Below are 26,394 nucleotides of genomic sequence, written 5' to 3'. Positions count from 1 at the left end.
TGGGGACAGTGAAGGGACACGAGGGGAGATGGTGTTTGTTGGAGACAGTGAGGGCATGGAGGGAGATGGCACAAAGTCCCACGCAGCCCCAGGCTCAGTGAGGGGACATTAAGGGAGATGGCATTGGGGACAGTGAGGGGACACGAGGGGGGATGGCTTTGAGTTCATTATGTCCTTGACCTTGGTGAGGAGAGATGGCATTTGGGACCCTCATGACCCAACGAGAGGACACGAGAGAAGATGGCATTGGGTCCCTCACAGCAAGGAGGGATGTGAGGGGGGTGAGGGGAGATGGTGTTGGGTCCCTCACAGTCACCTGAGGGGACAGGAGGGGACAGCGGTGTTGGGTGCCTGCTGAGTGGACACACAGTGGGTTTGGGGACACCAGGTGAGGTGGCCACCAACCACCCAGCCTCTGGCTTTGGGGTGCTGGCCTCAAAGGAAAGGGAGATATTCCGTGGTGAGGGAAAAATGGGGAGTCCACATGGCAACCCACCATTGTGGGCTTCAGCAGTGCTTCCTTCAGTCCCCCTCCAGCAACTTGAAATAGGGGATCTAGTTCTTTGTTGGGGTCCATGTGCTGGGTGGCACCATGAATCCAAAAATGGGCCACATTAAGTGTTGCTTCAGCCTAAACCTCCATCGCTGGGAAAAGCTCCTAAAAAACTCAGATACAAGTCCTACTTGCCATCACAGGACAGAACCAGGAGCTGGCACAAAGGCTCAATGGAGGGGGTTAAAGAAATAAAAAATAATAATGAACTCTCCTCCTGAGATTGAGGTGAAGAGTTGTGACTCGAGGCTGGCTTAGTGCCTGCACCCGACCCTGGAACTGAAAATGGAACTGAAAGTCAAAGCAATTAAAAAAGGAAAAGCCAGCAGCTCCCCAGGAGCACATTCCCTGCCATTCCCACCCCTTCCTCTGTAAATAACCTGCTGGCAGGGAAGGAAAGGGCTGAGCAAGGACTTGGATAAAGAAACCACACCAGGCCAAACCTGCTCTTTCCCTGCAGGAACAGCCCAGCCAGTTTAACAGCTTTGGAAACCATGGGAGAAACTCCCAGGGAAGGGAAGAGAGTGCAGCTCTTTAGTGCTTGGGTTAGAAGTGAGCCAAAGCAGAAAACTTTTATTTTTCCAGCTCCCCACCAGCCTCTAGAGAAGAAGAAACATTTTAAGTGAGATCCGAAGGATAAGAGCTTGTCTCAGCAGCTGGGGAGGAAGGTGACTCTCTCCTACTGAACCGGGGGGGATTTGAGGGAAAGGACCTCCCTAAAACCCACACACAACTACTCCACAGCAGTCCTGAGCATGAAGCATCCAAGCCTGATCCCCAACAAGTCACTGGAGAGACTAAAGTCAGCTCCTTTTAAAGCAGCCCAACAGATCCCACGCACTGTTTTATTCTTTGCTGGTGAATTTTAGGATTTAAAGCATGAAGTCTAAGGAAAATGAGCAACACCAGCAGGCATGTGCATCCATTTGCATTCCTCATTGCTCCAGAGGCACCAGGTGCAGCATCCACACCTGTATAATCCCATGGGGGTTGGAAGGAGATGATCTTTAAGGTCCCTTCCAACCCAAACCATTCTAGGATTCTATGGTAGGGCAGACTTCCTGGTCTCCTGCAGCTTTCCTGGATGCTTTGAATGCCCCAAGCATTTTACTCCCAGTAAAACGAGTTGGTTGTAATCCCTTAAAGCACCCACCACACAATTAGGGATTTACATGGAAAATTCCTCACTCCCAGCATTTAGACAGCTGCCATTCTCCTTAGACAAGCTTGGGAGGCTCCATCCCACTCCCTCCACATGTTGGGCTGCTTCCCACTCTCTTCCCAAGAGGTTTTTAACTCTTTGCTTATTATTTGCAGCCTGAAGTTGGCATGAATAACGTGATCCACAAGGAGAGGAGCCGCAGGGCACTTGTGGCAGACAGAGAGTGAGGAAGGACAGAAGGCTATCACCTCCTGAGCAAGGTGTGTTACATGAAAGATGCTCCTAAGATACTACCTAATGCAGTGCAGTCATAGGGCACTTCAATAATCCTGCCAGTGATCCAGGCAGGAAAAAAATTAGTATTACGAAAAACACAGAAGAAACAGTTGGCTTATAAGTGAACACACCTCCATTTCCACAGCCAGGCACAAGTGGTTTGATTTTAAACCTCGTCCCGTTTCCATTTCTTAACAAAGGGACTGGGAAACAGCCACTCCTTTGGCAGTGGCTGTTGTGAGGGATTTCAGTCACCAGCACTCACATCCTTGTGACTCAGTGCTTTATTGGCAATCATGACAGCACCCTGTAATTAGTACACGTGGTTGTCAGAGGCAATTATGTCATAGTGGAGTGGTTACACTTCCAAGGGGTCCCTGCACCCCCAGCATGCCCCCAGGGAATGAGGCAGAGCAGATAATCCATGTAAGACCACAGTGAATCAAAAGCCGGGCTGGCCAGCAGGATTTCCCAAATCCCACTCTGGTGACAAACGTGCCCAAAAAGTGGTTCCCTTGGCAAAGGCACACCAGGCGTGCGCTCAGACCATGGGACTGCAGAGAGGCCAGGCAGGGCTGTTGGGAGGCACTGCAGAATTCCTGAGCAATGGCTCGGTCACGTTCCTTCTGCTGAGCATTCCCTGAGTGTTCCAGTGCAGGAAGTCGCATGTTGCAACCCTCACCTCACCTCTCTGCCTTCTGCTCTTAGCGCAGCCTCAGCGCCCACGTGACTGCTCAGAAAACCCTCAGCTGTTATTTTTAAACTCCAGACCTCTGTGGGGAGTTTTTAGGGGAGACCTCTACTCCTAAAGGCCCACAAAAAATAACCAAGGAAAACACACCGACCTGGAGCACCTTTACATTTATTGCACGGGGTGTGATCGTCTCTTGGCTGTATAAAGGCCGCAGATTTCAGTGCCAATACCCAAATTCACAGAATCCCAGACTGGTTTGTGTTGGAAGGGACCTTAAAGATCTCGTTCCACCCCCTGCCATGGGCAGGGACACCTTCCACTAGCTCAGGTGGCTCCAAGCCCTGTCCAACCTGGCCTTGGACACTTCCAGGGAGTGGGAGGCCAACCTACCCTCCTTCAGCTTTCATTCCCAATTCAGACTGGGACAATCCCAAATGTGAACACAACCATAACTGTGGTTAATTTTCACTTTTATATGTTACCAAAATAAAACCATCTTCCTCAAGCAGAAAAAACAAGGCCCAAGTGCTCAAAACAGTTTTGAAACAGGGCACTTAGTCCTTAAACCACCTCCCAGCAGAAAAAATCACAGTGAACGCTTTGGTCAATGTATGATGAGGCTGTAGCAACCCTCACATCAAATCCTTTCCCACCCTGAGAACAGGATTCAAAATGTAGTTTTGCCTCCTAATTAATGACCTCATGACACTAATGACCTCACTTGGCTCTAACACTGCCAACAGCAGCACATGCAGAGCTCTGAACATGTTAGGAAACTACTGCCAAATTTGTCACAGCAACTGATTCATAACCCATCGTGTCGGTGTCTCTCATCTGGTACCAACACTGACAACTTTTGATAGCGAGGACTTAAGACAGTCAAAACCTCAGTGTTGTCCCAAGGAAAAGTGCGAGTTTTTCCAGATCTGAAGAAGGAATTGCTGCTCCATGAGATGCTATCTTGGGGTTTGTCACTGCGCCCCAAGTTTCATTGAGGAATATCCTCTACTCCTCCTTTCCAAAACCTGTTCTCTCACACTAAGAGAATGGGACTTCAAAAAAGTTATTTCTAACTACAACTGTCATGAGCTTTGCGGGGATAGAAATGCCAATTTTTTTAATGACCCAAGAAATTAAATTCCAGCTCCAGGAAAAGAAAACCATCTCCTAATCAGGCTGGAAATGAGGTATTTAGGTAGGAGACAAGGAGTGCCTTATTCATTTTTTCATCAGACAGAGCTGTGTCCAAGTGCTACATTTTGTGTTTATTCTCGTGCTCTTCCACTTCCAAGTCCTGCCTGAAGGACCCATCACCCATCCCCAAAGAAGGGGAATACAGGAATTTCTCATGCCTGTTCTCAGGCCCTGCCAACTGGAATAATTTTACCCACAGATTTCTACTTGTTACGTTTAAAATGACATTTATGTTAAGGAAAATCCACTGGCTTTGGTAAAAAAGGCAGAGAAGGATCTGAGTGCAGAGCTGCTGGCCTCAGAAATACAGACAGACCAACCAAGCAACATTATGATAAAGTTTTTATTCATTTTTTTAAATATCAAATTTTCTTTACACATCAATTTTGTTGATAAACAGTCCCCCGATATTAAAAAAAAAAAATCAAAAAAAAGAATCAAGTGTGTATTACTCTGGGCAGAACCACATCCCACTGGTGACACACCCACTCTCCTCCCTTCAGCCGCCTGCGAGGCCGCAGCGTGTTCAGCCCATGAGAGTCAACAACACAAACACAACCAGCTTTAGGATTCCTGAGTATTGATTCCCTCAAGTTCCCTAAGTGAGTCTGTAAAACTCTGAAGCTAAAAAGCATCAAAGTGTGACCCAAAGGTACATTTGGATCACAGACCAAGCCTCATCTACACAGTGCAGGAAGAAATCTCTTGAACACTTCAGAGGGGAATGATGTACACGAAACCGACCCCCAAGCTGACTTCCGAGAGAGGCAGGCAAAAATACCTCTGGATTTCTCCTCTTTGAATTCCTGTTAAAGTTCTGGGGAGCTGTTTGGCAAGAAATCCAAGTCTGGTGAAGAAACCTCTAGGATCTGCTTCTCCTTTTGTCAATGGCATAGCATCTTAGAGAAAACTGAAGTTAGCATTCAGCAAGTACACTTAAATATTGCTACTTTTGAGGAGAGGATGGCAAGAGGGAGAGACAAAGACAGGAAGAGAGGAACACAGAGAAGGTACAAGATTAACAGTCCTGGAGACCAAGTGCCTATGTAGAAAGTCAAACAGATGCAGCAACGAGGCAGATTGTCAGGGTAACAGCACAGCTCAGCTCTGTCCAGCAGCAGGAAAACATGCCAGGGACCATCACCAGGAATAATCCCTCCTCTTGTCAGTCACTTGTGCCCAGAAACTTCCAGATTTTGGGATTTCACTAAACATCCCTCTGTGCTCACCTACGGCCTTGTGTAAAGAAACACATGCTCAGCAAGAGGCCAAGGCCATTGCTTCCATATCTTTAAGGAAAATAATACATCCAAAACCAACAGTGGCTCCAAGGAACACCCACAAACAATCTCTACGGACCCACCCGGTCCCACAGGCACTGGCAGCTTCACGAAGCAGCTTCTGAGCGTTGCTTTACTCTCTAGAGCAGGACTTTCATGGTGAAATCCCTTTGCTGATGTGACATTAGGACACTGGAGCACCAATTAATGATGAGGGGGAAGAGAAGAGAGCAAAGGTCTGATTTTAGGCCAGGATACACAGCTCTTTGGAAACCTGAAAAGCTTTTGGTGGTACCTTTATCCCCTGCTGTAGCCAACAAGCTGTAGCGCTCTGCCATCCCTCCTTCCATAGAAATATTCCCACTCTGTGAGCCAGGTCAGCACAGGGACCAGCAAAGGGATTGCTGGAAGCTGAGCAGAGGACGTGTGTGTGCACGCAGCAGAGAGGACACACATTGAAACAAAGACAACTTTTAGACAGCGTTCGCTAAACACACGTTCTATTACATTTTATTTTAACCTTAAATACTCACCACTGCCCCAATTTTCTCCTAAATCTTACTCCTAAAAAAATTATTCGCTAATTCAGCAGCGCATAGCCATTCACTCAAAGCAAGGCTCGGAAATGAAGAGATTTAAATCACCAGGCTTGGACCTACTTGATAAAAGTTTTACAAGTATTTATCAGTTGGGGGTCAGGGTTTGTTTCTAGCAGTTGAGAGAGTTACCCAGGGAATTCTAGCACTATGGATAAATGCTTCCATACAGCTTTGGCAGGAGGGCGGGTTTCAAAACTCGTATTTGACAAGGAGTAAAACTGAGCATTGAAGCAGACTGGCTGATGCTCTAAAGCTTTTATAGCGTAAATTCCGTATGCGCAGCCTAAGTCGCCGTGAAACCAGAGCCTGTCCCCAGCCCGGTGCAGAGCAGCAGCTCCTAAAACACAAAGGGTGAGCACAAGGGGCTAACACTGAGGAGCTAACATGAGGAGCTAACATTGAGCAGCCAACATCTGATGCTCCAAGCAGCTGGCAGTAGATCCACATGCAGACTAAGGGTGCAGGTTCAGCTCTCCTGCATCCAAGAGGGCCAACCTGCACCTGCTACCTGCGTTACTTTGCTCCCAGGACCACCTCACCCAGCCCCAGGGCACAAACTGGGAGCAGATTCAGCTGTCTGAAGTCACTCTGGATCTGAGAGCTGGAGCCTCGTTGCTGCTGCTTCTGATAGTGAACCAGATGCAGATGGGAACAGGTCTAAAATATTCTATTTCCTAAGGCTTCGAGAGACCTGATGACACTACTCCTGTACCAGCCCAGGTGCTGCCCTTCACAGAGGGGCTTTTGCTGATTTGAGGTGCTCACTGCAAGAATATTAAACCAAACCTTCAGCAGGGGGAACTCCACCACTCACACGGTGAAGACGAGAAAGCTGCAGTCTGGCCTCAGGAACTCATTTTGAGCAGAGCTCCAACTGAATTGCTGGATGCTGCTCAGGCGGGGGGTTCCCAGACAGCCAAGCACTGCTTCCCACACGGAGCAACACCCACTGCTGGCATCACAAGCAGAGGGATATAAGCCAAACCTGTCTGGGAGCTCCAGGCCTGGCTGGGACTGCCCCAGCGCATGGAAAAGCTCCCTTTGACAGTGGAATGCCTTAAGGCTCTTCGTTACTGTAAAGGATCTCCTGGCTGCCCACGTGTCTGAGACGAATCTGACACCAGCGCTCACTGACAGCAGAAACTCTTGCGAGGTGACAGATGAAACCAAATCTGTGTTGGTTTTAAATGCCACCTGCACGAAAACAGCCCAGCACACATGTAGGAAACCTGCTAAAGCAACAGGGAACACGAAACACCAGGACCCAGGCCTGAGACAATGACAACACCACATGGAAGCCACAAACAAAAACACGTGTCTGGTGCTGCTGAGCCATCACTCCACGTTCAGCTCAGTGCAGCAAGTTCAAGATGAACACCTGACACAAAGCCACTTCTGAGATTTGCAAGTGGGACTAAATCAAAGTTCCTACTTAAATTTTGGTTTCAGCCACACTTTCCTTCTCCTTCCCCAGCCCCAACAGAGTTTTGGGGCTTTGCAGAGCATCATCCCCCAAAAAAAGCATCTGGAAAGGGCTTCCTACAGCACAGCCTCAGTGAGGCCTCACCACGCAGGGACTCCCCAGGGGTGTCCCAGAAGGCCACGACGGTTGTAGCACAGAAGCCACGTCAGTGCATTTGTTTCATGAACCCTACTGGGGAGTCCTTACTCTTGAAGAGGTGTGAGATCAGCACCCCCCAGCTCAGAGGCTGATCATCCCCAAACATCCAGGCAAACCAGTGCAAAGCAGATCCTTCTTCCAATCACAGCCCCTCTCAGAGCACAGGGAATGCAGCCACCGAGATGAAGTTCATTCCTCCCTGGGCAGAGGAGGATTTGGAGCCATAACACATGGTTGGTTTGTTAAACAAATTCGTTGTTAAGGTTTTGCCTTTAAGTGGTTGAGCTTGTTCTTTCTGCATGGGGGAAATGAGATGTGGGCAAGGCTAGAAAAAAATGTCAAATACTCCTTTTCCCTCCCCCTGTCCCCTGCAATTAATACCAATGCATCTCCAAATAAGTTAAAATGTCTCTTTAAAGTTTTGGTAGCACCAAATTCTATCCCTTCCCTTCTTCTATCCCCATGTTGTAAACTGGAACACACTGGCCCAAGAGCATCACAGAATATTCTGGGTTGGAAGGGATCCACAAGGATCATCGAGTCCAACTCTAAATCTAACCAGCTTAAAAGGGTTTGGCAAAAATAAGCATCAGCCTTCCCCGTGCACACACAAAAACACACTCCCCAAAAAACCCACACCCCTCGCTCCTCTAACAAAGCCTTTTATGTCTGTGGGCATCTACACATCTTTAGTTGCTGCCAGGATGGTTTCAACAGCTGGATTTTGGGTTATAAAGAGCTACAACAAATCCAGAGTCCGTGTGGACTCCACGTGCACCTCCCATCCCATGGCCAATTCCTGTCACAACCCACTTTGCTCCAGACAGGGCAGTGAGCACAACGGCTTCTGCTTTTTATTCGTAGCACTGGAGCTTATTCTAAAATTGTACATTTAAATAACCCAGTCATTTTAATCCAGTAGGAAGAATTAAAAGCTATTCTGTCCACACAATGCTAGGATGTTTTCTTTCTTCTCAAAGGCCAAATCTATTAAGTAAAACAGAAGAGACAAGTTACTTTGGCTGCAAATAATTAAAAAATCTGGCTCAACATTCTGCTCATCCATTGTGGTGTGTAATTGAGATACATCCTGTAGAAGACCCCCCAGCCAGCTCCCTGTTACGTGGGAACGACGATACTCTTGGCCAGCAAAATGAGAAGAGCAAGATCTGCGTTTCCATCCGCTTGTTCCAAGGCCTCGAGAGCCTCCCGCGGGGTGAAACCAGCACTGAGGATCCGGTCGACATCAGCCGCAGGGAAAGCAGGGGCTGGAGTGGCACCCGCGGCCAGTCTGGTGCAGGCAGCTGGTGGGTTCAGTGGTGGCTCCTCACACCCACCCTCAGGAGCAGCACTGCTGCTCCTCCCAGGCGCTCCCATGAACAGGCCCTGCATATCCTGAGGTGCGCCTTCACCCAAAGCAGGTGTGGAGGAAACGGGTGTGTTTTGCTCCAAAGTTGGACTAGCTGGACTCTGAGAAGATTCTGCCAAAGCCTCCCCCTGCTCCAGGCTCTGCTGCTGCCCAGGTGTGGCTGCAGAACTCTCCAGGACCAAATGGCTCTTACCTGGACCCTTCTGCCTCCCTAGAGGCCCCTCCCCGAGTGCAGGCTGACTGCGACCAACAGGCCCGGTGCTGATGTGCTCTCTGCTGGAATCACAGGGCTGGCTCCCCTCAGACCTCACCTCGGGGCAGGAGCAGCTCTGTTCCTGGCTCGCTGGATCTGAGCCTTTCTGCTCACCTTCAGGAAGCCCCTTCTCCACTGCTGCTGGCTCTCTGCAAACCATTTCGAGCTGGGAGACTTCTTCCGAGGCGAGAATCTTACATTCCCCTTTCCGACTGATAACCAAGAGTTTGTGAAGCTCTTTCAAGGCTGATGCCAGAGGGAAACATGGCTCTTCTGAAGGTCCTCCTGGAGCCGTGTTCAGCTCGTGGATGCTGGAGGGGGAAGAGCTGACTTCAGTCACCAAATTAGACAACTCTGCAGGAATTTCCCCAGAGCTTTTAGACTGCAGGACATCACCGGTGGGAAGCAGAGCCCTTGAGGAGGACGGAGACTTCAGCAACTCCACCTCCATGGAAAAGGCGTCCGAGCTCAGGTCAGATACACGTCTGTCGTCGGTCTGCTGCTTCTGCTCCCTTGCTGAGCTCCGCACTTCAGCTGCATCCTGCTCAACTACATCGACTTCCATGGAGGCTTCCATGTGCACACAGGAGGCTGACAGCTGGATAATCCCTTTCGAACAGGAAAGACCTGCTCTCTCTAGTCCATCTCTTGTTTCCAGGGGAGGATCTTCTGGCTGGTTGGCTTCTGCCACAACAGGTTTCTCAAACCCACCAACATGGCAAGGAGGTTCTGGGTCAGTTGTCTCAGTTTGCTCCTCCAGATGTTCCTTTTCTGGCTCTTTGCACGTCCGATGGTCTATGGGAAGCTCATGCTCTTGCTCCTGCTCCGAAGGCAGACAGACATCTTCATCCTGCCCATGCTTGGCAGCAGTGTCAGTCAAATTGTCTTTTGTCACTTCCAGAGGATGTTCCTGACTGTGATCTTGTCCTTTAGCATTACATTCCTTTAAAATGTCAGCAATAAATGTTTCTTCGAGTGTCTTCTGTGAAAGGCAAGCTGGATTGGAGCAGGTTGCCTCCCCGGTGTGGGGAGACGGGTTATTTGCCAAGGAAGAGCTATTGGAAAGATGCTCTAACACCAGAGGATGCTCTTTTTCCGGGATTATCTGGCGTTCAGGTGAAGAGTCAAAAGTCTTGACGGCTCTGGGATCAATGGGCTCTGCGAGGCTGGATTCGGATGAGCAAATTGAAGCAGGGGCAGAGACAGAACGATCAAGTAATTGATTTGTGGGATTACAGATCTTGGAATTTAGTCCTGAAGACTGGACTGGATTTTGAAACCCATCAGAAGCTGGTAATGAGGGCATTTCCAGTGAGGTAGTTTCTTTGTCACTATTCTCTGGAGAAGACAGAAGGACAGGAGCAGTCAGGACACGGCAGAACCACCGTTTGCACCGCGGCAGCGCAAACCGGAACGGGTGGCTGTAAATACCTGGTCTGTGGCCCACTCCAGCTGCAGTAAACACACACTACATGCATCAAGGCTTCCGACGTTCTGTTTGGATTAGGAAACAAACACACCAAACTCGTGTTAGCATTCAGAGCACACACCATGCACGGTCACAGCCCTGCTCAGCTCCACTCCCGACTGTCCAGCGTGACAGCGTGGAGGCTGCAGGAGCTCCTGCCTCCCAGAAGGATTCTGCCTGGGAAATTCAGTACATCGAGTCATGATAACTCTGCCAAAGAACAGTTTAAAGGTTGCTCTGTACTGTCTGTGCTGCAGAGTAGTCCGTGGGTGATGCCACACACTTGGTAAACCACACACGGCACAGGGCATGCATCTACTGCTCTGTTTTCCCTCTGGCTGGAGATACTCAGGAGACATGTTTCAGGGATATGAGAATTGAGATGGCTGCACCATTCTTGGGTTGTGCTCCCAGCAGTGCCATCACAGGCAAGAGAAGGTGAACCAACACCAGCCTGCTGCAAAAGAGTACAGATCCAAAGGGGAAAGAAACCCCCCAAAGGAGCTGCTGACGAGGCTGGGAAGAGCAAAGCAAACGAGAAACAGGCAGAAGCCAAGCCCAGGTCGCTGCTTCCTTCTCCCCATGAGACTGGATGAATAGCAGATGTCTACCAGTAGCACCACACACTGCTCTGGTTATCAGGAGAGGTTAAAGAAGTGACCTTATCTTGCTGACAGTCTAATCTAGCTGAGGTATCAGCACTCTCTAAATCACTCACCCGACCTTTGCGGTCAGATCAGTCCTGCCATCACAGCCCTGCTCCTCCCAGGTCACACATCCATATTTTGTGCTGCATGAGCTCCCTTTCCCCTCCCACATTCAGTGGTCTTAAACACTAGTTTTCCTGGTCTTTCCCTTTCTACAGGAGTACTGGGGCACAGCTCACCATGCCCACACCTACAGCCAGGATTCCCTTTAAATTCCACAACATGGAATCTGCCTTTCTCTCCTCAGCCTCTTGTTCTTTTATTCTCTGTTAACTAAAACTGGTGCAGTATGTGCCATGATACCACCCCTTGGATTGATGCACTGCTCATCTTTCCTAAGGGAAAAGCCTTGTGACACAGGATATGGATACAGATGAAAACCAGAGGGATCCTTTCTATGTGGAAGGATTACGTTCTCACTCTCTGTTCCCAAACCAACCCTTTAGGGAGGAAGCAGAACTGTCCTTTGACCCGTTGGATCATTAATGAGGGTCTGATCAAACCCGCCGGGGAGTTGCATTTAGGCAGCAGCAGGAGCTGTTTTTCTGCCAAGCACTGCTCTGTGTCATCCTCCTCCTGGGGCGTCTACAGGAGCTGAATCCCAGCCCCATCAGGGATATTGATCCAGCTAATACCAGGAACAAACTCTTCCCCACAAAGTGCACCATCAGGGATAAATTCCTCTCAGGAATTTAAATCAGGAACAGCCCGAGTTGTGTGTGGTGGCAGCAACTTGGACTGAGGCTGCCTGGATGAAAAGCTGCGTATGGGGTGACCTGCCTGGCTACACTTCCTTTCTTCCTCCTCAAACAGCTCCAGTTTTGCTGCCAGGTTTCTGAATCCCCCACGATCACTGAGTTTTCCAGTGATGGGAAATTGGCACAAAAGAGCATAAAGCCCTCAGAGATAAATGAGGACGTGGAGGACCTGGATGCCAGTGAACCACACCAGGGCTCCACCACCACCTCAGCTGCCTTCTGTAGGTCTGAACCACCAGCAGGTCAGCTGACAGAAGTCATGAGGCTCCCTTAAGTGGGCTTCAGGGATTAAATAAAGCTCAGGGATAATCCAGGTGCATTCAAAACGAGCACTTTAATAGCCTCCAGGTGCAAGCAGCCATTTGTGTTGTACCATCTCCTGGAAGGCAGCAAAAATTCCAGCTCTTAGGAAAGAACACACATCTTGTGGCGAGCTGAGCTTCTGTGGTGCTTCATCTTGTTCTCTTTCTCTCCTTCTTCCGTTTCCTGTTCTTTCCTTTCTCGGTTTTCCTGGTACCACCTAGCAGCAACTCAAGTTTTGGAAGAGAGAGAGAGGGAATTTGCTAACATTTTAGGATACAGCCAACAAATGCCTGTGGGCCAGAGGCTGGTCCTGTGTCAGGACTGTCACAGTCAACCTGAACACGACCCCCTCTTAGTCCTGTGTTTTGGTGTTCTGTGAGCATGAAGTGAACACACAACATGCATTTCCTATTCCCATAAATCTTTTACATTCCTCTAGGGCTCAGCATCCATGGAAAGTGGTCGAGTGCTGATTAGGCTGAACAAAGCCATGTGGTCCTTAGAACTGTATGAGGTACATAAGCAGCTTGGATTTAAGTCATTTCAGGCACTTCTTTTTCAAACACTCGACTAAAATGTTTTTATTGTAAAGACTCATAGTTTGAGCTGAGGGTTGCTTGTTATTCGACCCTTTCAGCAGAGAACTAACCCAACCAATTATAATGTCTCATCCAAAGTAGAGATATATTCCAAAAACCAACTCAGGCTCCATCAGGCTCCAGGTTTTAACAGGAAAAGAACTAATATTTACACCTGCCAGGTTATGGGAAAGAGACACGAGCCCGAGGTACTGAGCCCGAGTTTTAGAGACATCAAAACCTGATTGGAAGGTCAAATATGGTTAAATATTAATATTTAAATATAGTTAGATATATATAAATATTAATATCTAATAAACAAAAATAAATTTAATATACTGTTAAATCTTGTTATCTCACTTCAATCTTAAATATGAGCATGCTAGAGTCTTAAAAAATTAGCAATAAAAAATGTTGAATCAACTTTATCAGCTTAAACCTGACCCAGCAAAGAGTTCTGCATGAGTGTAGAAAGTAGAATTTACTCTGTGCTTCCAGAGGGAAAATGAGCAGGAAGAGTCAAAGGTCTCCATAAAACACTTGGATATAAAATGTTATCTTTAAAAGTTTTGGAAAAGCCTAAGAAATACACTCTGAGGTATTCACAGCTTCCCTGTAACAGCAGGGAAAAAATAATGAATTCTTCCTTTAGCCAAAAGCTGAATTAAGGGAGGAGTTGAACAGAAAATGTGAGTTTCAAACTGTTTGGCTCATAGCTCAGCTTTCAGCTCTTTTGGCTGAAAATAAAATTACTTCACTAAATTTTGCAGCCACTGAAATCTTCCCTAGCCCAGGCACTGCATCTGTGCAGCATTTGGAACAAAACCAGGAACAAAACTATGGGAGAGTTCTCTTTGCAGATCACATTTAAGGCTGAGGATGCACATAGGGATGTGAATTCAGCTTTTGAAATTTAGAGCAACTACAAGAAGCAATTCCCCCTCCGAGGGCACGAGCACCATTCCAGGGAAAAATGCTGCAATAGTGCTGTTTCTAAAAATTGCCATGAACTTTTGTCACTGCCACAGCTGCTCTATTTTTCCACAGTGCAGCCATTAAGAGCAGGATTTGGGAAGCCTCCCCAAAGCTGTGCTTACACGAGGCTGCTGAAAAACCACAGCTGAGCCACGGCCCTGCCAGGCACTACAATGTGACACCACTGACCGGGTGTCACAGACAACCATTCACGTCCACACCTCAAGGACCAGGAAACCAGGGCAGGTGGGAAGCTGCAGGGAAAGCACCAATTAAACAGCAAACCCCCTCAAGTGCCTTCATGCAGGTTTTGCTGTCCAGAAAGGAAGAGAGAAGTGCACTTGGAGCAAGAATACAGCCCCTTCTCTGCACCCTTTGATGCTGCTCTCCAGAGCTGGAAGGGGAACTGCTCACAGGCATCCCGACACTCAGCAAAACAACATGCAGGCTCCCACTTCAGCTGGGCTCCTCCTGGTACCTGCTTCCTCCACGGATTTCTGTATTGCTTCTGCCAGCTCCTGGTCCGCGATCTCCTCGGGCCGCACGTCCTCGCGCCCGGCACCGTAGGCCAGCCGGGCACACTCCGGGAGCTCCCCCTCTGGCAGGAACGTGGTCTGCGAGCCCGTCGTGCCGATCACCAGAACGTTCTTCTTGAGATCGATGGAGCACTGTGGAAGAGAGCCACACATCAGGGGCCTGAGGGAGAGCCAGTCAGGTCCCGGAGGCAGGGGAGAAACAAGGTGAGACAACCCGACTCCAATGGGAACAGCTCCCAGCAGGTAACGCTGGGCCAGGAGCATCAGCTCGAAGCAAAGGGTCCTGTCTGACTCGATTTGTAATAAATCATTCAGTTATAAAGCTTTGAGCGTCTTTGATCAGAGCAAAAAGCTTCAGGCAGCAGCCAGGCACCCTGGAGCTGTCCACGATGGATGTAGTGTACGTGCTTCCAGGATAGAAGATATTCCAGCATCAACCCTCTCCAGGAAAACCCTACTGAATTGACAGGCGAGGCACTTATGTTGCACTTTGCACTTAACTTGGAAGAGCCAGTAACTGTTTCAGAAGAGATTTTGATACCTGATGCCTCTTAAGCATATCCAGTCCTAGGAGCATGTCCATGGGCTGCTCTTCCAGGATCGAGAAGGAGCACGCCAGGAAATCCCCTTCAATCTGCACCTGAGCTGAAACACAAGGGAGAGAAGTTACCACTACAGCACAACAAATCTGCTGGGGAAGGTCTGGGCACATCTGAAACCAGAGCTCTGACATACTGCTCTGGTCACAGAAAGTCCAGCCCTGTGCAAGCCCCAGGGACTGCCAGGCCTGTCACAGTCCCAAGTTAATTATTTTAAAAGCTGACATGCTCAGGAGCCTCAAGTCCTGCTTCTCTGACCCTCCAAACTCAAGGGGCTGTGAGTAGCTCATTAGAACACAAGCCCAAGCAGCAACAACAGTGAACAGAATTGATTTTTCAGTAATAAGGACAATCATCTCCATCCAGAAAAGCTGCACAAGAGCACAGAGAGGCTCCTCTTCCCAAAGGAACAGCACACACTGCACTGTGCTGGAGCCCTTCCTGAGCAGCTCTCCCTGCCCAACACTCCCACCCCAAACAAGAAAGGTCTTGGTGTTCCACATTCACCTCAGGTTTTGCCCCCAGAGAACGTGTTCTCTACACCTGCAGGAGCTGGGGACTCCCTCACCTCCAAGTGTTATGGTAATTCCACTAAAATAAAGCATTAAATGAGACAGAAAACAGAGTTCTGTGCCCGAGACAAACAAACACATTTGCAGATGCACTTTGATTTTACTCTGTGGGAGTTACAGCACCCAACCAGACACTCCTCAGTGCCAAGACTGGGAAATGCAGTCAAACCCCTGCTAAAGCTGCCCCAGAAATGCCAGCACTTACCTAAGTGCACTCTGCCAATGATTTTCTGTGTCCCTACGCCCTTGGCGATGCCGGCCCACCGCCGATCCACCAGCCTCATGATGTTGCACCTCTCAGCACAGGCCTGGCTCATGATGGTCATCTGGGCACCTGCCAGCAACAGAATTCCTGCTAAATCCCCATCACAAATTAAAATTCTCTCCTGGAAGAGCTCAAGATCTGGCACTCAGCAGCAGCCCCAGGGCATAAAGGCTTCCTGGGAATCCCACTGTGCTGACCTGGCTGCCCACACACGGATCAGCACTGACTGTTACTGCACAGATGGAACAACCCCAAGAACTTCCCCTTTAGGGCTGTGGATGGGAACCACTACATTAAAGGCGTGTGAAATCCCCCTGTCTGCAAAATGAGATAAGACACACACACATATGGCAGTGACCTTCCAGGAATGGGAGCCTCAGAAACTCTCCCAGGAGCCCTGATCCGGGGTGTTCACACGCTGCTTCTCTCAACAATTTGCTCTGCTGCCCTTAAACAACGCCCAGGCTGTGCTCAGGGTTTAATAAGGTGCTTCAACATCTTGTCATGTAGTGCTTTATTACGGGATTTCTGGGGAAAACTACTGGGACGTTTACTGTCACCCTCAGTGAGGGAGAGTGTGGAGAAAGATGAAAATGGGGTAATTCACCTGAGTCCACAAAGGCTTTCACGGGGTGCCCGTTGACTTTGCAGTTAATGTAGAGCATCACCACCTGCCCGAAGCTCTCGGGCGCCTCTTCCATCGCTATCGTCATGTTCTCTTCAATGTTTTGTTGCCTGGATTTCATGGAGAGAGAAAAATCAGAATTTCTACCAGCCAGGCCTTGTAACATCCCTCTGACCCACAGACAGACCTAGAAATCCCACCTGCTGCCATCCACCTTACAAACACACATTTAAACCACGGCTTCGTTAGTAAACACAGACCCTGGAGCTGAGGGATTGCTAGGAATGATCTTAGTGTATTCCAGAGATGCCAAGCTGCTCCCCAGCAGCCACTGCTCCTTCCAGCCCCTGCCTAACTCACACTGCAGCTCCTGATGACCTTGTGTTGGCCACGGGAACCTCCCACCACGGCGTTAACCCGGAGGAGTCTCGAGCAAAAAACCCGCGTATTCGTTAGTCACACCGAGGGCACAGGGAGATGTTGCCAGGAGTTACATCCCTGGAATCCCACACAGCAGCTGAACATTAAAATCTTCCCGTTTCCCTGGTATCCTTCCTTTTCCAGGCATAGGAAGGGAGGGAGGTGAGCAAAACCACAGCGAAAATCTCACCACGAGCACAAGCCCTTGGTGCAAATTCAGGCCAACAGAAGAAATGCTCTTCCAGAAGCCCCTCATGGCCCCCAGGACAATCTTGGAAGTGATGGCTATCCACACTGACTGCATCTCCCAAAAAAGGGAAAAGGGCTCCTATTTTGATGCCATTTCATTTTTCACTAGGCAGGCTGTGAAATCTGGGGACTGCTCAGCCCAAAGTGTTCCCAAACAGCTGCACAGCCTTGGGCACATCCCCTTTATCTGTCCCTCATCTACAGAGAGAAGGGAGGCATTCCTGTGCCTCCAAGCAATGTTTCACTATCTACAAATGTCTGGTTTCTGCATTGCTGAGCATTTATCCAACACCAACAACTCTTATCACCACTGAATTTTGTTCTTACCAAGGATGAGTCTGTACCAGACAGATACTTGGTTATCAGGGCAGGGGGGAAACCACCAGCCATGTCCTGACTCAAGGATTTATCACTCAGTTGAAGAAATCAAGCCTCAGCCCAAAGCAATTACATTTGGCAGGCAGCAAGAGGGAGGGAGCTGATGAGCAGAATGTGTTTCTGCAGAACATCGCTCCGACAGCGGTGAAGATGGAGACTGGAATTAGCCAGAGACACAGAAGAATTAGCAGGATGTGAAACCAAACCTCGAGGGTAGCTGGGAGAAGTGACGCCGCGGTGCTGCGCTGAGCTCAGCCCAGAGACCAGCGCTGGCCCAGCCCTCTGCTCAGAACACAGCTGAGGCGCCCCAGGTTCCACCTCTCAAGAGCAGATGTGCCTTCCACAAGCGCTCCAGTTTCAGACTGGACCAGCACAGGCAGCTCCAGGACATCACACACATGGACAGAAGTGCTGCCACCTCATATCATGGAGCCATGGAATGGTTTGGGTGGGAAGAGACCTTAGAGACCATTCCAGCCCCTGCCATGGGCAGGGACACCTCCCACTAGCCCAGGTTGCTCCAAGCCCCGTCCAACCTGGCCTTGGACACTTCCAGGGATGGGCCAGCCACAGCTTCTCTGGGCAACCTGTGCCAGGGCCTCCCCACCCTCACAGGGAAGAACATCCTGTGCTCAGCTGGACACACTTCAGGGATGGGGTGCACCTACACATCCCGAATCCCAACCTTCCCACATGCTAAGGTGGCCCAGAGCATTGCCCTGCAAGCAAACGTGTCTTCATACAAGGAGTGTGTTTAGATTCTGCCTCCTCCAAGGAAAAGCCACCATGGATGGCAGCACAGAGCAGTGTTTTCCCCAGGGAAGATCCCCGAAGCCTGCAAAGCACTTTGGTTCGTTACCTTATGTCTTCTTCTATCTTGGCCTGTGCCTCGAGATCAAAGGGGTCAGCGGAATAGAGTCGGATCCTCTCCTGCTCCCGCCGGGCTCGGTCCTGCTGTTGCTCCAGCAACACCCTCGTGAATTTTTCTGTGGAAACAAAGAGATACAGAAATGCTTTTTACTGGAAATTACTCTTGCAAATCAAATTCTGGCACAGCAAATGCTTCCTTTGATGCCAGCTGAGGGGCAGACTCGGCAGCACACAGAAAAAAGCTTCTTCTGAGGGCAGCATGGATGGACCTCAAAGGATTGAGGGCAAATTTGGGAACCCGCTGAGATGAAAAGCAACTGGACAGAGCTCATTCTCCTTGTGTCCCTTCCCAAACCCTGCCCAATCAAACTCAATTTCCTGGCACATACGTTTTTATAAGGGAAAAAAGTGAAAACCTCCCAAAGACTAACAGCAAAACTTTCTTTAAACCCAGGGAAACCAAAGCCAGAGATTATAATCCATAAAGATGAATGCCTACCACTGGAACCTAGGCTGGACACTAAGTCTAGATGCACATTTTAAAACCACAGCTTTTAGATCCCCACTTTTTGGATGGTTTCTGACTATTTTTCACTACTTGGATGGGATCAAAAAGGACATGGCAGTCCATGGAGGTCTGTACACGAGGAGGGTTGTGGGTTTGCTTCCAGGGACGCAGTTCCCAGGAAGCAGCTCTGCCTCAAGGGCTGTTACACGCTCAGGGAGGTCGTTTGGTACGTTTTGCCATTTGGATTTTTGAAATTAGGCTTCTGTACAGCAGGTGCCTTCGTCCAGCACAGCCACAGGGCACAGATCCATGTGGATATTTGGGAATCAGAGCCGAGCTGAACTGGATCTGTGCCCAAACATCGAGAGGAGCACCTGTGCAGCAGGACAAGGGCATAACCAGACCAAACCGCTTCCTCCTGAGAGCCCAGTGCAGCCGTTTGGGACTGAAAATGGACATCTGGGTCCAAGTTTGACGTGCACAGACCAGGCAGAGCAGCAGAGGAGCCACTTTTGAGCATCTTGGGCTTAACCTCTGGTTTCCTGTGCCAAGAACAGCACCTCTGCTCAAGGTGATGGGAAAGACTGCCAGCAAGAAGTGTGAAGAAGCCCAAGAATGCAAAGAACATGGTTTTAACTCTGGATATGAACTGAAGCCAGAATTAAAAATTAAGTAGGCTGACAATATCCATGGAAGTTTCTTTCTGGCTTCCCTTAACAGAGGGAGATCACTCAGCTGTAACACTGAAAGTGGGAGAAGTCTCCTGCTAGAAGCTCCTTCTCTTCACTCATTTCTCCAAACTCAACAGGATTTATTTCCCAACTAACATCCTGCAGAGGTTTAGAAGCACATCTGCATGCCCAAAATTCTGCTCTTTCCATACCAAAAGGACACCAGAGTTCAAAGCTTTCATTACAGGAAGAACAAGGGACCCACATCAGCTACTCACCTGCAGAGGAAGTGAAGGGCGTGGTACAAGGCTTCAACTGTGCCCAAAACACACGGACACTTCCAAGATTAACAGAAACTTAAACATTTATGATTATTGTTATTGAAAAAGCTCCTGAGAGACACTATTTGTGTGTTCCTTTTCCTCTCCCTTTCTGAGGCTCGCTTCCACAGCAGCCAATAACTACGGACAGAGCTGGTTTTGGAGCGTGCTGCTCCCTGCTGAGTCCCAGCAGGCTCTGGCATGCAGCAAACACACCACCTTTATTGGAAAATGTGCATTTGGGAGTGTCTTAGTGAAAAAATCAGGAGCTGAGTCACCCATGTTCACAGACACCTGACTTATCTGCGCATCTGGTATTTCTGAGTAGGGGACAGAGGATATTAAAGAAGCCGAGCAGGAGAAATACACCCAGAAAGAGAAGAGCTCTGCCTTGAGTGCTCCCAAAGGCACCTTTCATCCACAGCCTCCATGAGCCTGCAGCAACCCCAGCTCGTTAAACACCCCTGATCAGCCCTCCAACAGCTCCGAGCCCGACTCACCGAGGTCCCCGCTCAGCAAGGCCTCAGCCAGGGGCGGGTTGCGCTCCTTGAGCAGGGACAGCTCGTGGGGGTTGGCCAGCAGCATCTCCCGCAGCAGCGCCGGGTTGTCCAGGCCCTGCGGGAACGCCGGCGCATCCGGGGGCGACGGGCGAGGCCGCTGTGCCGGGGGCTGGTGCTGCTGCGAGGACGTCCCGGGCACGGCGATGCTGCTGAAGTCTATCCTGGGCAGACCTGGAGGGAGGAACACCACGGGTGTCGTGGGTACAACCCGCTGGAAAACCACGGGGAGGATGAGCTGCCCTTAATGCTGCATTAGGGCGGATCCCGTGAGCAGCAGCTGAGTCGGAAGCGCAGCCACGGCCCCGGGTTACTGGGTTAGGAACGACGGCGCGTTTATGTAACTGGGCTCGTCTGTCTGCCCCATTTTTAATCCCCTGAAATGCACTTGCTGACTGGTTATTCCCAGCTTCACAGATGTGAATCCCTCATGGAGGGACCACAGGGCTAAACCCAGTGGCTCCAAGGAACTTCAGAGTCTCTTGGGTTAAAAAAAAGCAGGGGGGAAAAAAATGTAGTACCATTCCTGCAGACCTGCATTGCAGGTACCCATCCTCCAGCTGAGGCAGGACCAGGACCTCAGCAATGCTCCCACACCCTTCTCAGCCAGTGGCACCTTTTTCAGGGATATTTTATGAGTGGGATTTGCTAGGAATGGCTGTGGAAGGCAGGAGAGAGGCACAGGGCTCCACTCAGACATTCCCGGAGGAGCCTTTCACGTGTACACACGATTGTGCCACTGGGTTTGGTAAGATGGGGCTTCTCAGGGAATTTGCCACAGGACGGTTTAGGACACATCCACAGGCACTGTTTCTGGGTCTGACACGGCTGTGCCATCATGCCCAGCGGGAAGGGAACCAGTGCTCATAGGAAAACTCACACACCTTCACCAAAACCGTTCTGGACCCTCCTGGCTGCCTCCATATTTCCCCAAAGCAACAGTAAAATGGCACTGGCTTCCTCAGGACAAAACAAACATTAAATTGGAAGCCCTTTAGCTAATTTAAAAGCCCCTGTGCCTCATCCCAGTCACCTTCCCTCCCTCACCCAGTGGGGTGTCAGACACTGACAGGAGTTGGATAAAGCCCGAGGAACCTCTGCAGGCTCGGAGCAGCAGCTGGCACGGAGCCTTCCTCACCTGGGAAGCGGATGGAAGGCCGAGGCTCCACCGTCTCCTTCTGGCGCAGGATCACCACGTCCCCGTCCTTCAAGCCATAGGAGGCCAAGGACCTGTTGTTGTCGGTCAGCGGCCGCTCCGCATAAACGATCTGCGCGAGGGGGGAGCGCCAGGAGAGCCACCAGCAGCACAGAGCGGACGAAAACCAAAAACATGGCAAGATGTTACTTTTCTGTAGGGAAAAAAGCGCTCCAGCAAATCCTCCAGACCCGTGTCAAGCTTCAGAAGGGAAGATGTGATGTTCTCACAGGCCCGGCCAAACCCCTCAGGCACGGCAGGGCCTCAACACGTCCGTGGTTGGACAGCACAGGGTTGGACTTGCCAAGATCCAGCACACCAAGGAAGGGCCGGTCTGCCCTGATTAGAGGCCAAGATCATTAAGGAAAAGCAAGCCTTGACCAGGACTGTCTGCCCACGTTTCCAAACTCCAACCTCTGTGATTACACAAGTCAGGGATGTTTTCTGCAGCGTGACCTGCCCCCAAGACAGCACCCACTGACCCTGGGCGTGCCGGCAGCACCGATCCGGGCATACCCATGGATGAGCCAGCCCAACATCTATGATCTCTGCCTCTTCCCACAACACAGCTCCCCAGAATAACCAGTTCTACAGGGACCTCAATCATTAGCTCAGTGCGTTCCAGTTCACTCCAGTGACGTAACTCTATCCACACTCAGAGCACCCAAAGGCTCAGCTCAGACTGCCACCAGTCCATGGTGGGAAACTTCTTGTGACTATCAAAGTCACATCCATTTCTATTTTTGATAACCTGACTTAATGAAGAGTCTGCACATTAAACACAAAAACACTGAGATAAAGGTGAATAATCCCCATTGGACCATTTCCATTAACACTGGACCTGTAATACCTACAGAGGCCCTGAATCACAGGGAAGTAGGAAAAGTAAAATAAAGCTGGGCTTTATGGGAACAAATATTCCCAGAAATGGTACCAGCCAAGGCAGAGGTTTCTGTGCATTCTCTGGAGCACAGTGAGATCAGGTGGATCGGTCCGACCGATCCTGCCCCTGGCAGGAGTCCAGAGCAAGGAGCACCAGAGAACTCGGCCTAAACCCCTCGGGACCATGATCAAATTTCACATTTACCATCTTCTGTAGCCAAACTGTGTCTCTTTGGGGCTGGAAAAGGCCAGTTCAGCAAGAACACGTTCACCACAGGTCGGGACTGGCCGAGCCGCATGGGAGAAGCTTTCTCAGCCCCGGCGTGGCCACAGCCCTGATGCTATCGCAGGGAGCAGATCCAACACGCTCCCAAAAACCCAACTACTACGTGTCCTAAGGTCTAGACTACAGCCTTCCATTGCTTCACTCCAGCGACTCCAAAATCTTACACAGACTCTCACTGTGACATTCGAACAGCAGAGACCCACCGCCAGCAGCGGTGCCAAAGCAGGGTAAGGCAGGAGGAGCACCAATAACCAGAACCCTGTAGGACAGCAGCCAGAGGCAGCAGAACTGGGGGAACACACGCGGTAGAAATGAGCATAAGCTTCCCCTACCTTCTCACTGATACCACCCTGCAGGTACTGCCCAGCCTGGGTCCCTCCCAGAGCCCCTTGGGCCGGGGGCAGCGATATTGAGGTGCACAGTCCCTACCCCACACGGCAGCACCGGATAACCAAGGTCAGCCCGCGCTGGCAGAGCCCGGCACAGCTCTCACGTTACCGGCCGGGGTCGGCGCTGCCGCAGCCACAGCGAGTGTGTCATAAATCCCAGCTGCACACCCAAATCTGGAATGGCAGATTCCCTGCGCAGACACTCTGGGAGAGACGAGTTAATCAGTTTAAGTGAGGCTTTACCTCTGTCGTCTTGCTGGGATTGGATTTATGAGCATTCGGCCTCACATCCCAGACAATGAATTAAGCACCCAGCACTCGTGGTACATCCATTACAGCTCGGATTAATCCACTCCTGACCCCTTCTGCTCCACTCCTAAAACAGATTGGATTGTGCTGCCTCTTGATGATCTGGTTTGTGGCTGTTTTGCAGGCTCCAGACCTGGGCTCTTCTGGAGGAGACTTGGGCAGGGATGCAGGCACTGATGGATTCATTGTGCATGATGAATCCATAGGGTAGAACCTCCTCATGGAGCAGGGAACCTCACGCGGGAGTGCTGGATACCACCAGCAGGCAGCAATCAAGCCAAACCCAGAACCCATCAAACGTTCCTGAGCATGGCAGAGGACAGGACATGGAGGGCACAAAGAGAAAGAGAAACGAAGGGAATGAGGTGCTGCCAGAAGAACATGGCTCTGCCAAGAGCCTCCCTGTCCCTCCCCCTGAAAAGCCACGGCCTTGGTGCGTGGAGGAGACCATAGGAAGCCCAATTATTTCCCCTCTCCTCACCCAGCTCCTCTTATCACCACAGCCACAGGCGCCGCCTCCGTTATCTCACACTGACCTCAGACCCCTCACAGCTCCCTGCTGCACCCCAACCGGCAGCACCCGGAATTAACCTCCCAAACCAGCAGGGAGCAAGGCTGGGATTAACCCTCTTCCACACACAGTAATGGTTTACTCCACCCTGCACGACCCTTACAATGAAATTCATCCTCTCTCGTGCCAACACAACACCTTCAACGCAATGTCCGTCTTGGCTGTGGGAAAAGGCAGGAAACAGCTGAGTCTGGTAGATGTAAAACTGCCTGTTTGTGGTTTGAGAATGCAAAATCCTTCCATACAATGAGCTGCATCACTGATAACTTGCATTTTTATAACTTTCACAGAAACACAGAATCATTCGCGTTGGAAAAGCCCTGCCAGCCCATGGAGTGCCCCCCGTGCCCGATGCCCACCTTGTCCCCCAGCCCAGAGCACTGAATGCCATGGCCAGGCCTTCCTGGGACACTTCCAGGAGTGGGGACTCCAAACCTCCCTGGGCAGCCCCTGCCAATGTTTAACAACCATGAAGAAATTCCTCCTGATGTCCAACCTGTTCTCCCCACTAAAGATCCTCAGAACACCTCACAAACACCGGGCAGAAAGAGCAGAGAGAGAAGCAATAAATAACTGCCTGGAAAGCACGGCACGACGCAGCGCAGGATGATGCACGAGAGGCAGATGGAGGAGCAGAAGGAAGGCAGAGGTGGCTACAAAAGCGCAGCGCTGCTCCCGTCCCGTCAGCTGGGGGGGAACAACTCAAACCAGGGAACTCCGGGCAAAAAAACCCAAGCAGAAGCGACCCCTCATTCTCCTAAACCAGACCTGGAGCTGCAGGTCCCTGTGACACAGGGGACAAAGCTGACAGGCAGGAGTTTGTGCTCCAGTTCATGCCTGGAGATGTCAAAGCCACTGAGGAGTTCCACATGTAGGGGTTCTCCCCAGATCTAGGACATGGACACAGGATTTGCTGGAGCACAGAACCTTTATGTGAGGGGGGGTTCTCTCTTTCTGCCTGCCCAAAACCAAGAGTTCTTCCTCTAAAGGAAAATCCACCTCACCTGGATTTTCTACCGTTGCTCTGAGACTTTCCCCTCAACACCAACCTCCCATTCTAAAATTCCCCCTGCTCTGAGACCACTTCTCTCTCAACACCAACCTCCCATCCCAAAAAACAAGGCTTGCCCAAGGCAGAGGGAAAGCCAAGCACCATTGGGAACCTGCTGGATGAGGACAACTCCAACTCCAGGGCTGCTCCTGCAGCAGCTCTTCCAGCGCTGACTAATCTTGGCTTGGCTGGAAAAACACTTTGTTAATGGGGACTGGGAAAAGGCTCGAGAAGCAAAAGCCACCACCAGTAAACTCCACAAACTCTGCCAGGCAGGGCCAGCGTGAAGAAAAGGAGCCAGCCCCGCCCTGCCCAGGAAAAACCGGGAGGAACGGCCACAAAAGTGGGACTGAACCCAAACCATGAGCAAACCCCAGAGGGACGGACAGATGGCCCAGGGCCGCCCCCACTCGCAGCCTCCCGCATGTTTTGGCAGCGAGTGAGCCCCGAATCTGGGCTGAGAGGGGGAATATTTGCTGGGAAAACCACACGGATGCGCCCGTCTGGTCCCCACACCTGTGTGGAAAAAAGGGAGGAAAAGCCTCAATGTGCCCTTTCGGCCCCAGACTAGACTGGGCTTTGATGGGATAAACAAACCCCTTCCAAACATTGCAGAACCGTTCCCGAACATTTCAGCGGGTTGAGGATTCCACGGGCCACCACCTTCCTCACTCTCCGACTCCCTCTTCTCTCGTCCAAATCCTGCCCCGTTTAAACACCAAATTCCTACTAAACCTCAATAAAAACAACAAACCCACGTTATTCTCCCCCCCTTTCAGCCGCTCAGCGGGAGCAGATCGAGCCTTTTCCGGAGGCACCAAGTCACCGAGCACTCGGAGCCCCCTCCCGAGGGGCAAAACGAGGATTTTGAGGGAAGAGCGACGGAGGCGAAGGAGGGCGGCGGGGGAGGGGCCCCGACCCTGCCCAACGATCCCCAAACAAGCCCCAAACTCCGGATCCGCGGGGCGGAGGCTCCGGGGACCGCGACCCCAGGAAAGGGGGGGCACGGCGCCGCTCCCAGCCGGGGGAACCCCGCCTCTGCTCGGGGCAGGGGGCGCAGCCGCTCCCACCCGGACCCGACCCCGGGGGCACCGCCCGGGGCCCTCCCGGGGGCGCCGCCGCTCCGAGCGGCGCGGGGGGGGGCAGGCCCTGACCTGGCTCTCGGCCGCCGGGATGCCGGACTCCAGCTCGCAGAGGGCGCGGAAGTTCTGGAGCTCGAAGTCGGCGTCCACCTGGAGGCTGAAGGTGATCTCGGAGCGGTCGCGGCGCAGGCAGAACACGGTGAGCAGCATGGCCGTCCCCGCCGCCGCCGCCGCCGCCGACAAGCGCCGCCGTCGCAAAGCGCCCGCCC

At 51.0% G+C, this 26,394-nt stretch overlaps 1 protein-coding gene across 5 annotated transcripts; it reads right to left on the bottom strand.

The window, feature by feature from the left end:
- Nucleotides 1–3,958: 3,958 nt before the first annotated feature.
- On the bottom strand, nt 3,959–26,368 carry LOC108506448 (protein DDI1 homolog 2). Of its 5 annotated transcripts, none has more exons than XR_001877767.1 (10): nt 26,198–26,368; nt 21,499–21,628; nt 20,304–20,534; nt 18,294–18,420; nt 16,370–16,497; nt 15,703–15,831; nt 14,868–14,971; nt 14,269–14,458; nt 4,369–10,339; nt 3,959–3,969 (listed from the first exon to the last, which is right to left on the bottom strand). XR_001877767.1 is itself a non-coding variant. In XM_017833484.1 (10 exons), the coding sequence occupies exons 1-9, from the start codon at nt 26,333–26,335 to the stop codon at nt 10,479–10,481; spliced, it is 1,194 nt and encodes a 397-aa protein (XP_017688973.1). In that variant the 5' UTR covers nt 26,336–26,368; the 3' UTR covers nt 10,225–10,339; nt 10,433–10,478. The 5 variants fall into 5 exon arrangements, 4 of the variants coding, with proteins under 4 accessions (XP_017688970.1, XP_017688973.1, XP_017688971.1 ...); XM_017833484.1 differs by lacking the exon at nt 3,959–3,969 and adding an exon at nt 10,433–10,495 and having other exon boundaries at nt 10,225–10,339; XM_017833481.1 differs by lacking the exon at nt 3,959–3,969 and having other exon boundaries at nt 4,204–10,339.
- Nucleotides 26,369–26,394: the final 26 nt, after the last annotated feature.

The sequence above is a fragment of the Lepidothrix coronata genome, unplaced genomic scaffold, assembly GCF_001604755.1.
Source record: "Lepidothrix coronata isolate B3197 unplaced genomic scaffold, Lepidothrix_coronata-1.0 Scaffold214, whole genome shotgun sequence".
Lineage (NCBI taxonomy): Eukaryota > Metazoa > Chordata > Aves > Passeriformes > Pipridae > Lepidothrix > Lepidothrix coronata.
The sequence above is the reverse complement of the archived record's forward strand: the minus strand, read 5'-3'. Positions and strand labels throughout refer to the sequence as shown.

What these genes read in the sequence shown, in the direction of transcription:
- LOC108506448 (XM_017833481.1), bottom strand. Translation starts at nt 26,335, where the DNA reads ATGCTGCTCACCGTGTTCTGCCTGCGCCGCGACCGCTCCGAGATCACC. An exon ending in GAAAGCCTTTGTGGACTCAG is followed by an intron (nt 15,832 to 16,369) that starts GTGAATTACCCC and finishes TGTTGCTGGCAG; the next exon opens with GTGCCCAGATGACCATCATG. An exon ending in ATATGCTTAAGAGGCATCAG is followed by an intron (nt 14,459 to 14,867) that starts GTATCAAAATCT and finishes TCTCTTCCACAG; the next exon opens with TGCTCCATCGATCTCAAGAA.